This window comes from Colossoma macropomum, unplaced genomic scaffold (genome assembly GCF_904425465.1).
Source record: "Colossoma macropomum unplaced genomic scaffold, Colossoma_macropomum, whole genome shotgun sequence".
NCBI lineage: Eukaryota > Metazoa > Chordata > Actinopteri > Characiformes > Serrasalmidae > Colossoma > Colossoma macropomum.
Genome location: NW_023494785.1, coordinates 13218031 through 13231940, shown reverse-complemented (window position 1 = coordinate 13231940; position 13910 = coordinate 13218031). Strand labels below are relative to the sequence as shown.

Genomic DNA, 13910 nt, shown 5'->3' with positions numbered 1-13910 from the left:
CAGTGTTTGTCTTTGGAAATTGCATGGCTTTGTGCTTGACTTTATACATCTTTTAGCAAAATGTGTGGCTGAAATCCCTGAACTCACTATCTAGTAGGGGAGCCACATACTTTTAGCAGTATAGTTGATTTTAAACATTACCTGAAACTGGCTCTGCCAACTCCATCTGACGGCAATCAGAGATTTGTCTTTTACACCATTTGTTAAACTTTTTATTAAATGTACAGAAATTGTTTAAGAATGTTAAATATTGAACATATCCTGCTTTGTTTATTTATGCCAAAGAAGAGAGACAAACATGACTGTAATGTTCACTGTAGCATATAATTTCCACTGATTCCAAAAAAAAAAAGAAAAAAGTTTGTTTACAGTTCCAGGAGGCATAGGTCAGTTCCCTCAAGGTCAGTCCTTAAAGGTTGGCTACCTTAGCTGAGACTCTTGTAAAAAGCAAATGGAGTTTACATGATGACTCCAGCTCCTCTTTTTGGTCATCTTTCTCTGATATAGACTGAGTGTTTTTGTATCTGTATAGAAATGCAGGAGGAATTAATGAGATTTTTACTAGTGAGGAAACGAAACATCCACTAACGTGTCAATGGCTTCTGAAATAGGAGTTTGGCCATCTTTAAGAGGGAGACAGAGTGGGAGAGATCCTGTCTTATCGTAAATCTTTAAGGAGGAGACAAGGCGTGCGTCGTCCTTCTGCCTGTGTGGAGTGAATAAAGCGCAGCTCCACAGCACGACTCAGGTTTCACTGTTTTTCCGTGGGCCGCTCGAGCTCGGCCGGACTGAGACCGCCTTTGTTCACGAGAGAGCGACGTGAAGGAGGAGAGAGAGAGAGAGAGGGAGAGTGAGAGAGAGAGAGAGAGAGAGAGAGAGGCAGCCGGGAGCGCGCTGCAGGACCGCTGAGACTGTGCCATGGCTCGGGGGGACACTGCGATACTGAGGTGAATTTAATGAATACTGCAGACATTTGCTGCCACACTGACTGATGTGGGAGTGATGTGAGTGTGATGTGAGAGTGATGTGAGAGAGGGTCCTCATGCCACCTTTACACTTTTCTCCTCTCAGACTCACTCTGAGGTTCTTGTGCCTCGCTGCTCTGTGGCACTGCCATCCAGGGTCTGCCTTTCAGCTGCTGGAAGGTAAGTTCTGCAGCACTTTCTTTGCTGTGTGGTGAAAGTTGTGTGAATTGCGCTGCGCTACTCAGAGGGAAGCGGAGGAGCGTCAGCACCGTTTTCTCTGGCTCGGTTCATTGATTGAGTCTCTGCGTGTTGGAGCTGTGCGAGCTGGAGCTGAGAGAAAGTTTCAGAAAGTCGGGTGTGGAGGTTTAGCGGTTTTTAAAGCAGGCTGCTGCTCACCCGCTGCAGCATGAGTGAAAGTCGTTGTCCTTATTTCTTTTTCTGTGAGTTCTGTTCGTCTAGATTTGTGATTCTAGCAGAGGATGATGCACTGACAGGAGAGCTTGTCTCGCACTGCAGCAGCGTTATCCAGGACTCAGTCCATCACTTTGGTCACTTTGGAAAAGTCACTGCGGCTGCGCTCCACTCAGCGCATCTGCGCTCTAATTAGCGTTCTAACTAGAGTACTAGTGTTTTAACTGGAGTACTTGTGTTGTAACTAGAGTACTAGTGTTCTAACTGGAGTACTTGTGTTCTAACTGGAGTACTAGTGTTCTAACTAGAGTACTTGTGTTCTAACTAGAGTACTAGTGTTCTAACTAGAGTACTTGTGTTGTAACTAGAGTACTAGTGTTCTAACTAGAGTACTAGTGTTCTAACTAGAGTGCTTGTGTTGTAACTAGAGTACTAGTGTTCTAACTAGAGTACTAGTGTACTAATTAGAGTACTTGTGCTCTAACTAGCGTACTTGTGTTCTAACTAGAGTACTTGTGTTCTAATTAGAGGACTTGTGTTCTAAATAGAGTGTTTGTGTTCTAACTGGAGTATTAGTGTTCTAACCAGAGTACTTGTGTTCTAACTAGAGTGCTTGTGTTCTAACTAGAGTACTTGTGTTTTAGTTGGAGTACTTGTGCTCTAATTAAAGTATTTGTGCACCAACTAGAGTACTAGTGTTCTAACTAGAGTACTTGTGTTCTAATTAGAGGGCTTGTGTTCTAACTGGCGTACTTGTGCTCTAACTCGTATTCTGGCATTCTTGCTGCCATGCATGTGTTCTAAGTGGCGTTCATAGCCAACTTGTGGACCTAGGCTATGAAGAATTTGAGTCCCTAGGACCTTTTATTTTTTGGCATTATTTGAAAAATAATAGTTGCCCTTTGCATCGTGTAAAACTTTGGTGATAAATGGACCAATAGAAATGGTCCAAAATTACTTGGAAGAAAAAATTCTCTTTACCTTATCTTACAATAGTTGATCAGTCAAGACTGTTTATTCCTTCTCCTTTTAAGTTACAATTTTGGAGATACAGGGTTTTGTCACAATAGCGACAGTATGCTACATAAAAAATCATGAAAGCATAAAGAATAGCACCAATTAAATAGTATGCTGACACTAATTTCGTTGCAACAAGAAAACAAAAAAAATTAGTAGGTATGCAACTGGACTATGGACTAACATTAGCTAATAATCACTGAAAATGTCAGTTGCTTCATTCAATCTGTGTTAGCTACTCAAATGCAGAACATTAAGAAATAAAACTCACGACTGTGACTATATTCTGTGCAAAGATTAATATCAACACCTTCACATCAGATCATTCTGTTGTTATCACTGGGTTTAGCTAATCCAGTTTGGGAACCACACATCATCTGCTGGAGCATTGTAGTATAGCTCCTCTGCTGCTGTAAGTGTTTGTGTGCTAGCTGATGTTAGGTCACTTCCTTCCCCTCATTGACCACTTCTGGAAATTGTATTTAAAGATTTTTATCTATTATCAAGCTTGTTATTTTATAGCGTGCTTGTTCCCGATTTGATAGGGAATTGGTCTAATGGTTGCCATTATAGACCACTAGTTTCCTGTAGAACAACTTTAGATCCCTTTAGGAAACCATGAAATGTATCTGGAATCAGACCTAGAGCATCTGTTAAACCATCAGAATCCAGTGATGCAAGGCCCCAAGGCCCAAGGCTGGAGCCTGTATAGTCTATACGGTTAATCTGGCTGTGCTATTATTCTAGCTAGCTTGCTTGTGTTCTAAATAGCATGCTGGTGTTCTAACTGTTGTACATGCGTTCTAACTAGTGTGTTGTCATTCTAACTGACTTTTGTTCTAGTCAGTTACTTTTGTTCTTGCGTCCTTGTATGTGCTGGTGTTCTAGCTAGCATACTTGTGTTCTAATTAAGCTACTGTTGTGTTAATCTTATATTATTTTATATGCACTTACTAAGTGTTCTAGTTCTAGTTGGCCAGGTCATTGAGTTGTCTTCTTTTGCAGTGGTTCCCACTTCTAGTGCTGGAGTACCATATTCTGCACATTTCAGTATTTCCCTTGCTCAAACAGACTCTCAGGAAAGGCTTGTTAATGAGGTGATGAGTTGAGTCTGGTGTGTTGGGAGTGGGAAAAACACTGAAATGTACCAGGCAGGTTATTTCAGGACTAGGAGTAAGAACACTAGCAGTGTATTAGTGAATCAGGGCGACTGGGCTTCTGTGATGAACGTTTTCTCTCTCATTATGAGGAACTTTATCAGTTCAGAAGTTTAATGCAAATCAGCTCTTTGGATTGCAGCCATCTTGTAACTTGCCCTACCCAGTAAGCTGAGATATTAAAGCCAGTTCATCGTGCTCGGAAAGCAGTGATGATGCTCATGATGCTCTGGCATCAAAACGCTTCTTCTTTCTTTCTGAAGACTGAGGAGCTCCATGACCTGTCACTGCTCCATGATTTAGTATGCTCTCACGTAATCAGTAAAGTAAAGCAAGATGTCAGTAAGTTCTTCACTGCCTAATCCAAATCCAGGATATGTGGCACAGTATTAAGTACAGGGTCTGGTTTTTCTGCTGTAGTCAATCATAACTAATGCAGTGGGGATAAATAAATGTAATCATATAATTAAGCTCGCAATATCCTTTCCTACTTATTATTCATTTGTTTTACCTTTCTTCCATTTTAATCCAGTTTGTTTGGTGATGATAAGTTGATGACCTTAAAGTTCCCAAATGCCAGAGCAATTTTCTTACTCCTACATGGTGAAATACTCAATAGCTGATTTATCTTCCATTTTTAGAAGAAGTAATGTGATAAACAAAACAATTACAGCAGAAACACATTTTCTTCAAATTCCTGCCTACTGATTTGTTCATCTATGGAATAGGCCATGAATCTGAGGTGTCTGGCTACCTCATCTTTCAGAAAAGCAAACAGTAAATAAAAGTAGATGTGAATGTAGTAAATAAAAATGTAGGCCTTCATTTTTTTCTGGGAACCAGTAAGAATTGTGTCAGCTTGAGAGAAACTCAAATGGTATTACATCTTGTCACATGGGTCAGGTGCGTAACTTTGTGATGGCACTTAAGGTCAATGCTACTGAAGGACAAGCTCTGATTTTTACCCTAATTGGTCTAGTAATGAGTGATGGTTGGCCAGATGCAGTCTCCTTATCAATAGGAATCACTAGCATATTGCGATTATGTGAAGCGGTGCAGACCATATAATAACCCCTTAAGGATGACATCATACACAAAGGCTGTATTGTATTCAGTCTATAAAATAATGGACTGGGCAGCCGTGCTCCCTTTAAGACTGACCTGCTCCAGGCATGAAGAATGCCTAAGAAACACTTGACTTCTAGTCAAGTTAATTGTGAACTTAATATATTCTAATATAGCCTGGCTCTTTGGACTGGAGCACTCTAACTGGACAGATTTGTGAATGGAAAAGCGTTTTATTACTTTTTGCATGCCAGTCGTGGAGAAATAGCTTTTGATTAAGGAGCATTTGGAGCAGCAGTATGTATGAGCATGTGCTGTTAGTCCCTGATCTCTAATACTGTATAGTGCTTCCTCAGGCTTGAGTGAACTATGCGGTTGTATCGTTGCCATTTTCATGAGGACTTCTGTAATGCTGTGAGTCATCATGTAGGAGAACACAGCCAGCACTGTTGTGTATTTGCCAGGCAGACCGTTTGGGGACAAATATTTCCAGCCCCAGCTGTAAACACAAAAGAAATAAAGCTGTTGTTATGGAAACGGCCCATCACTGTGTGTTAGCAGGAATGCAGGTTCTTTTCTAATTCAAATGTTTGTTTGATTCCCAAGCTTGACATCTGCGGTAGCGTGGATGTTAATTCCCACAGTCTGCTTGGTGTCTTTGTGGCGAGGTGTTGATTAGAGTTGTGTAAACCTCTTTCACAGTCAGCATACTGGAGAAACTTTTCACTTTCTTGCTTTCTGTTTTGTTGCTCTTGGCTTAAAGTGGGTGCAGCACTACTGCCATGACTATCTTATCAGAAAAAAGCTGCTTGATTTCTAATGTGAATGTTTATCAGCATTAGGCCTCACACCAAATATTTAATTCTTTCATTAGTTTTCCACACAGTTGGAGTGGAGCACTGAGGCGTCTTCCTGTGCCCAAGAGCTGAGCTGAACTATACTAAAAAAATGAGTTATGCTCAATAGATATGCCCAGTGATAATGAAATTGTATTGATATTGGCAGATAATTGCATCAGTCCACAGTTCCTATATCGGTGCATCTCTTATCAGAAAGAAACATTCTTATTTGTGAGGAGAACTGATCTAGAATCCACTCTGAACCTGCAATTGTATTTGTAAGATGTAAAAAGCCAGTGCTGATCTTTATTCAGCTCTCTGATACTGAGAGTTAATGTGGGCTTGATTAAGAGGAGCTTGTTTCCAAATTTCATAGTCTATAAACAATAACAACAACAACTAGTGACCATGTTTACATAACTACTTGGTCATGACATCATGACTCCTCAGTCACTCTGGATCCACTTGCAGGTCCAGACTTTCATTTTTTACTCTTAAAACTTAAAGGGCCACTTCCGTCCCTTCTGATGACATATCTAAAGGGTGAGGGAAACTGTTGAGAAAAGTACAACTGCTTTGGGGTGGATTTATGGGAATGGGGTATTTTAAATGTGTTTTGTAGCTTCTAAGCATTAGCGTTAGCTATGGCTTCCATCAGCATTCATGTGTGCATGCACATACCACTTCAACTCCTCCAGTACTGACCCTCTAAAATTTTGACCCAAAGCATTTATAGCTTTTCAATCGTTCTTCCCACCTTCAGTATACATCATTAGAAGGGGGATTTACCTATCCTTTAAGGATAACAAAGCCAGTGTACATTGTTTCCCATGTAATTACTGAATAATATGCCTTAGAATGCAGTAAGCCTGGGAATGCAAGGAGTGAATCGAATCCTATCTGCAGCTGGAGAGTTCTAATTTTTTCAAAAGTGACAAATTGTAGAGATGGTGTGGAATGCTCCTTTTAAGTAAGGGAGTCTGCCAGAAAGTGTCTAGGTGGAACCTGCCAGGCACTGCCAGCCAGAATAGTGATTTAAAATATCACATTAGCTGTTGTTCTGAGCACTTGCACTCAGCTGACTGAAGCTGTTTGATTATCATGTGCTGTATCTGGTTGCACTGATGGCACACTCAAACAGGGGGGGGAAACAATCAGCCTTTTTCAAAAAAGAAAGACTCATGTGTCCCCACCAAAAATGGCTTCTACCAAGTCTGTGGTCTTACATTCCTCAAAGACATGTGGAGAAGATAGAGGGGATCACCTTTCAGAAAGAGAACTGGATTCAGACTTCTGACCTTCAGTTTTAGATGCTATTATATTACACTAACAGGACAAGACAGTCGGAACATGGTGTGTTTGTATACTGTAGATATTGTTTGAAAAATTTGTTTGTTTGTTTGTGGAGGTCTCTTGCTTGTGTTGATTTACAGTTTAATATTTATCTTGCACGTTGTGTATGCTGCCTGTGTGTGGGATAGAATATGTATAGCCTACAGGCAGAGAAGATTTGTGGGTGATTGTAGGTTAAACGTCACTGGGGTGACAAACATACAGAGATGTTTAAAAATGAGATTTAAAAATGAAAAACAGCCGCAAAATAAATCAAAGTATATCTTATATCTGCTTCTGTGACAGCTGTTGAAGCTGTTAAGTAGCTCAATACATGCAGGCCAGCTGCAAGCCTTACATGCACAAATGCAGCATTATTCATCTGTGGGATTTGCAGAAGTGAGAAGATTTTTCCTTAGCAACCCTGCCTCCGATTTCTGGAAAAAATAAAACAGAGGATGTCAAAGCATCAAGAGGAAGTCTTCAAAAGTGTCCAAACAAGCGCTGTAGTGACATGCCTTTCCCAGAATGACTTCAGGGAAAACTGTGGCAAACTCTGACTTTTAAATTATGTTTGTACTATAACTGTGGCGTCACTGTGGACACTATATGTCCAAAAGTATCTAGACACTCCTTCTATTTAAAGAATTCAGCAACTTTAAAATGCACTCATTGCTGACACAGGCTTTGAGTTGCCTCTTTAGAAGTCTGTATAAAAATGATTATGGCATAGTATGGTATGCTCTAGAGCAGCTGCACATGGGCCAAAGACAGCCATGCCCAATGCCAGGCATCAGCTAGAGGGCATAATGCCCCCAGCATTGGGCTGTTGAGCCTTGGAACTGCATTCTCTGGGGTGATGGCACTCCATCTAATGCCTTTGGCATGAGCAAAGGGGGACAAGCTCCCTATTGATACCCTTGATTTCAGAAGAAATGTTGGATGAGCAGGTATCTACAAAATTTGAACATATGGGGCTTTTGAACATATAGGTTTCCAGACGGGGTGGACTACATATGCCTTTGGATTGAGATTTCTCATTTAAAAGAAAATATAGATACATTTTTAGGCTCAATCCGGCCCATATTGTACTTAAATGAGGCGGTGTGGGCAAAGCGTTGAGGGTGATTGACTGAGACACTTAGATAGACTCAACACTGGTAGATCTTATGACTTTTGGACCTGGGGAACAGGTTTAGTTATCCTGGCAATTGGTTGTCCAAACACACAGTCTTGGTTCATGGAGGCCAGAATGGTGCCCAATGTGCATCTGTTTAGCATCTGCACTTTCAGCAGTGACAGTAACCTCCCAGCAGCTTGAGCCTCGTGCTCTTCCAAAGAAAGCCTGTGTATTTCCAGCACATAATATATCTCACCGTTGCTGTAACATCTCAAAAATCATTCACTGTACCTATTAGGTCAGATTGCATGCTCACAAGTAAGCCAAATATTTTTGGTTTGTATATATTGCATAAAAGCAAAGGGACATCATAACAAAGCATTTTCCAAGTAGCACATACCACCATTCTAAATCTAATCCTTCTGAAAAAAGTTTTTTCATTTTCTATTTTTCTACAATCTTCCATAAATCCATTAAACAGTGTAGCTGTCAAACACAAATGGAGAATGTTTGTATTCCACCCACTGCTCACTGTGTGATCTCAAAAGGAATGTCCAAACAACAGATCTGGAAAACATAGCTCCATGTAAAAGGCATGGCAAAGGAAGTGACTGAGAAGGGCAACATATCTGTGATGAAATGATGACAATAATGAGAAAGAAAACAGGAAAGTGTGGCAGGATGGTTCCACAGCTTCCATGACACATCACAGCCGTTGGAAAAATAAACGCTATAAGGTAGCTTTTACTATGACATACAGTACTGAGCAGATTAATGGGGACATGACCTCTCTTCTGCAGAGGTATGTGGTCCATGTGCTGAGTACTCCCTATTTGGGCTTTATAAAGTGTCAGTCAGTCATTCCTTTTAAACATATGAATTGCTTGACCTTCATAATTCATTACATTATGCCCCTATTAGTTTGAGCACAGCTATTCAAAGTATGTGCAGTGTATTTTAAGTTGTCTGTCTTTAAGTACAAGAAGAACAGACATGACTATTATGGATCTATCAGGTTCATAGCAGCACTTTCTGAGTATTATTATGCATCATTTATGCTATTATTTTGAAATACATCTATCATCAGTGGTTTATTGGACACTTCATCTACTTTAAATGGATATTTCATATGCTTCCGAGATGAAGGCATTCACATTTTTAAAACAGAGGCTATGGAAGTTGCTGTTTTAGAGAGAACAGCAGAGATGAAGTGATCTAAATCTTATAACTTATTTTTGTCTGGTGGTCAAAAACTCTGTTCACAACTGTTAATAACATCCATCTTGACTGACCAATTGAGACATTGTTGTTAAATATTGAGTTATCGCCAATCAGCACTCATCCATATAGAATACAGAGACATTTATGGGTTGTTTTCATCCAGTCTGGATGGAGTGAGTAATTGGAAAGTTCATGTCAACACTGGACAATAGAACAGTGGGGACTTCCAGCAGGTGTGCATGTTTTCAGATTGCCAGAGAGACAGGATATGACCGCCTACGCTGAACCTATGCACATGGTGCACATGGCTATACACTAAAGGCAGTAAAGTTTCTCTGAACTTTTATTGGGTGAGTTGGTACATGAAAGAAGTTACAGCAGAAGTATAGAGAGCTGGTAATGACAGAGAAAAGGGAGATGGTGTGAACAGATGTATTGAATGGACCTGTTTTGTAGGCTTCTTATGGCTGCTCCTACTTTAATCTCTCATGTGGGCTAAACAGCTACCCGATTGTACCTGCAAGTCAAGTGCTGGCAAGAGTTTCTCGTTGCCAGTGTCGTTTAAGGACATTTAAATAGATCTATAGCAGCCAATTTTCCAGTCACAGATTAAACTTAGTCCTGGACAAAATGAACTCACAGTGGCGATTCTCCTCTAACAGTGCACTGTTGTCTGCATTGCAAGACTGTAAGGCTAATCTTAATCTGTATTTGGAAAGTTGCCATGCACTGTCTTTGTTACCTGTGTCTCTGTTAACTGCACCAGATGTAACCAGTGTGTGGTAGGATCTGTGCTGGGCACTTGTTGTAATGAAGACCAAGGATCTATCAACTTTAATTGATGTATTTTCTGATGATAAATCAGTTTCCTTACTGTCCTTAAAATAAAAAAATCTGTTACTGATTAGTTTAACTAGCTCATCATCAAAAAGGCATAACAGCAGAGATAACATTGATGTCATTTGAGTAATCTGTAGGTTACACAGTCATACATACTGCTGTCAGTATATAGTTAATACTTAGTTCATAGAGTTTTATGATGTTGATTCCATGATGCAAAATCGAAGTGAATTTCTTTAATAAATAATCAAAATGAAGTTATGGATATATGCCAAGATATTGCATTTGTGTTGTTTTACATCTAATTCTTTTTCTTTTCTTCCTCCTGTCTTCTCCACATATTTACAGTTAAAAAAAGTAGATTGAACTTGATGTGAAGGTTTCAATGCGTTAAATCCACAAAAAGATCTACTGGGTGCAAAAAGGTCTCAAGACAACTAAACATTAATTAATTAACTAACTTTGTTTAACTAAACATTAAACTATACTTAAGTATGAAAAATACAATACTGCTTCTGATGTTATTTGCCCTGTGCACCAACACGCCAGTGTGACATTCAGTATGTCCCAATTCAGGGGCTGGATCCTTCGAAGGACGTGGTCTACGAAGGCGTGTCCTTCGAAGGATTCTTAGACCTGCAAAGGCTGAACCGAAATGAGACGATCTGCCCTACGGCGGATTTCCTGTTTGTGTCACAGCACCGCTGTTCCCGCCCTTACACCGCATCACGAAACTCAGCTCCTGCCAGTTCTTTTAAATTTCTTTAAAGACGGAGCCAGAAACAGCTGGAGATGCTGGAGATGCTTCTGTCTGTCTGCTCCTTGCTCCCTAAAACAAAATGAAACATTAGCATAAGTTTTGCTTCAGACCACATTTATTGGATTTTTTTAACATTTGTATCATTAGCTATTCGAAACAGTTTAAAACCCAATACATTCATTTAAAAGTGAACTCCTCAGCCGCGGTTCACTCCTCTGCTGACGTCGCCATGTTCATGAATCATGTTCACGCAATGAACCTTGGGATATGTTGGCTGGTGAAGGATCCATCCATTGGATCCTTCGTTGCCATGGAAAGGAAAGACACATTTCTTGGCCGCATATGAAGGAGGCTTGGAAATGGGACAGGCTAGTCGCGCCGCCATGACACAATTGGCCTTCAAATGCAGCCTCCAAAGGACGCAGCCCCTGAAATGGGACGCAGCTATTCACTCACACCGTGGCTTACAAGGCAACTCACTGCTGTGTGTGTAAGTGAAGTAAAACAAGGACTGGAGTTTTGTAGAGCACTCATGTTTATAAAATGGAAAGAACAAAAATATCGAGTATCAGGTTCATGGACATTATCAATAATAATTGATAAATCAATTGATATTGTGGCAGACCATTACTTTATCTCAAAGAACCCTACAACACAGGCAGTAAGGCTGTGATGAAAAAAGTGTGAAGCAATAATTCATATACAGTGCTGTGTGACTGTTAGGTATGCATGGTAAAATCTTTTGCAGAAACAGTGCCCTGCCAATAAGTTTATAGTTTAAGCACAACAGCAGTACATTCAATTTGAATATTCTCTCAATGGATTCAATCAGTGACAACTGATTCTGTTTTATTGCCATGTTCCTATCTTGATGGTCTGAAGCATAGTGATGCCAATAAAGGAAAGATAAGTATGGACAGCTATGCGGATAGATGAAATCTGGCAAGGTTGTCATCTCTCAGCTGTGCTGCAGCTGCATCACATTTTTGAGGCGCGACATTACCGTAGGCCTGCAGGAGTGGCATGTAGGCTTTCCGCAAAGGCATCAACAGCCTGCTCTCAATCAGCCTTACTGCTCAGAGCCAGATCCATCATTCACCCACATGGAGCCAGAAACACTCCCTAACATTCCACCCCCTTTCTCGTTTTTCTTCACTTAACCAGTTTATTTACCCCCTCTCTTCCTACCCAGACGGATTGTTTTAGCGGCTAATCGCCACTTTCTCCACTTGCTTGATTAAGCTGTTAAAAGCCTAATGGAGAAAGCTGCTGCTACTTGCTTGTGTTTAGAGTATAGTTATGGCTTCTTGTCTCACTGAGCGGAGCAGTGTTTGATAATATGTCTGTAGCTCACGAAATGCGGTCACGCTGCACACGCCAAGTCATGAAATGATTAAAGCAGTGATTAGGCTAAAGTACATGCGGCCCTTTGGCAGACACAACATGCTTTACGGAGGAGCACTGCGGCTCAGGAAGTTTATCATGCATGTTTTTCAAAAGACAGAGTTGTGTTTCAGCCTGTGCAGCCAAAATTTATCCAGCGAGGGCTCGTTTAGTTGGGCTATTACATATAATTCAATGAGTTAGAGTTACCAGCGCTACATTGTGTGGGCCAAGAAATCTCCTGCACCTTTTTGAAAATGTTCTAGTTCTGTGCAGGCAGTTACCTCCCATGATGTTTGGATTAAAGCTGATAATCAAATGTGGGTTTAGGATTTCCTTTCTGGGGAAATGAAGCTCATTCCACAAGTAAATACCTCTCACCACTGAATTGTTCAGTGTGTCATACCTATGGGACGATGTTTTACCACACAGCGTTAATAGTACTGATTGCGCTGCTTGCCAATTCTACATTTGCTTCTGGGGAAGAAAACATTTATTGGGTTGGATTAATTGATAAATTAGCATCACTTATGTTCTGTTTTTCCAAGTTTTAAATAAGCAGCCTGTGATGCCAATAGAATAAATTCAGTTATGACAAGCCAAGTAAGGGAACATACCGAAAGTAGTTTCTGCAATGTTCAGGATTTGGTTAAATCACAAAGAGTCAATGTACAGTTACTTGATTCAAAGTGCAGAACCAATTCTGTTGGTTTCTTAATGTGATTTGTATGTCATTGCAGTACATTTTTGCCATTGCTTGTATCCAAAGCTTAAATATTCAAAATACTCTAGTGGTACTGAGCATTACTGATAAAAATGTGATGGCCTAAGATGGTATTTTAGAGTTAGTAAAGTGAACCCATGCACCCTTGCTTCCTGAGTACTGCAACTCTATGCTAAAATAATGTTTTACAAACCTGACATATCTTGTTTTGATTGGACTGTTTTGTTCTGTTTTCTTATCTAAAATTACCTCTAAGCACTAAGCAAAAGTCCTACATTGCCGTTATCAAACTGTTATCTATTAATAACTTTACATTTAGTCCAACACAGTGTGTTTCATTTTAAAGGGGCTAAAAAGAGATGTCAGAAGTGCATCTCTTGAAAAGCCACCCTGGAAAACCTCCAAAACAGGTCGGCAACCGCGTGTGGCACTTTTGTGCCAGCATTCTGATGGTTTTAGCCGAACAATACTGTCAGCAGTCTGGCAGTTCAAAGCTAACAGCCAGACGCCTGCCCTGGAGCTTCTTACATTCTACATTTCCAAATGGATGAGTGGAGAACTTTTCCCAAGCCACCATTACTCTGGGAACAATTCCTGCAGCCAAATTGGCACACAAAGCTAAAACCACAGGACTAGCTGCTTTGCATGATGTCCCTATTCCATTCAAACACTTTCATCGGCAGGGAGAACTTGCTGAGTCAAATGTAGAAAGCTTTGTGTGAGTTCAGTACACTGTTTTCACTCATCTTATGAGAGTATCTGGCAAACTTCTGGTTTATTACCATAGTCTAGAATAGCAGAGCTCTCACTCAAGAGTCTATTTTTGTCAGAGCTTGCAGGAAACTGAAGGCCGAGTAACTCTTTAAGTGCAGTAGATGGAGGTGCTACTGTTACATAATTTGAACAAGTTAGAACAGACAATAAGCATGTAACAATGGTGCAGTTAAGTCATTGTTTATGGAATTACCCTCTAACCTTGACACGTTCTCTGAGCAAGGTTGCTTAGTAATTCATAAATGAACCAATTAGTTCTAGTTCCATCAGGAATCAATCCTGTGTTACCTGTATTAAATATC

The 13910-nt window shown here is 40.3% G+C and overlaps 1 protein-coding gene across 1 annotated transcript in view; it reads left to right on the top strand.

Moving 5' to 3' along the window:
- The first annotated feature begins 691 nt into the window (after positions 1–691).
- col15a1a (collagen, type XV, alpha 1a) overlaps positions 692–13910 on the top strand; it is a 93992-nt gene continuing 80773 nt past the window's right edge. Inside the window, 2 exon segments of the mRNA XM_036578136.1 lie at positions 692–947; positions 1072–1145. Coding sequence (XP_036434029.1) covers positions 919–947; positions 1072–1145 — 103 coding nt within the window. The 5' untranslated portion in view covers positions 692–918.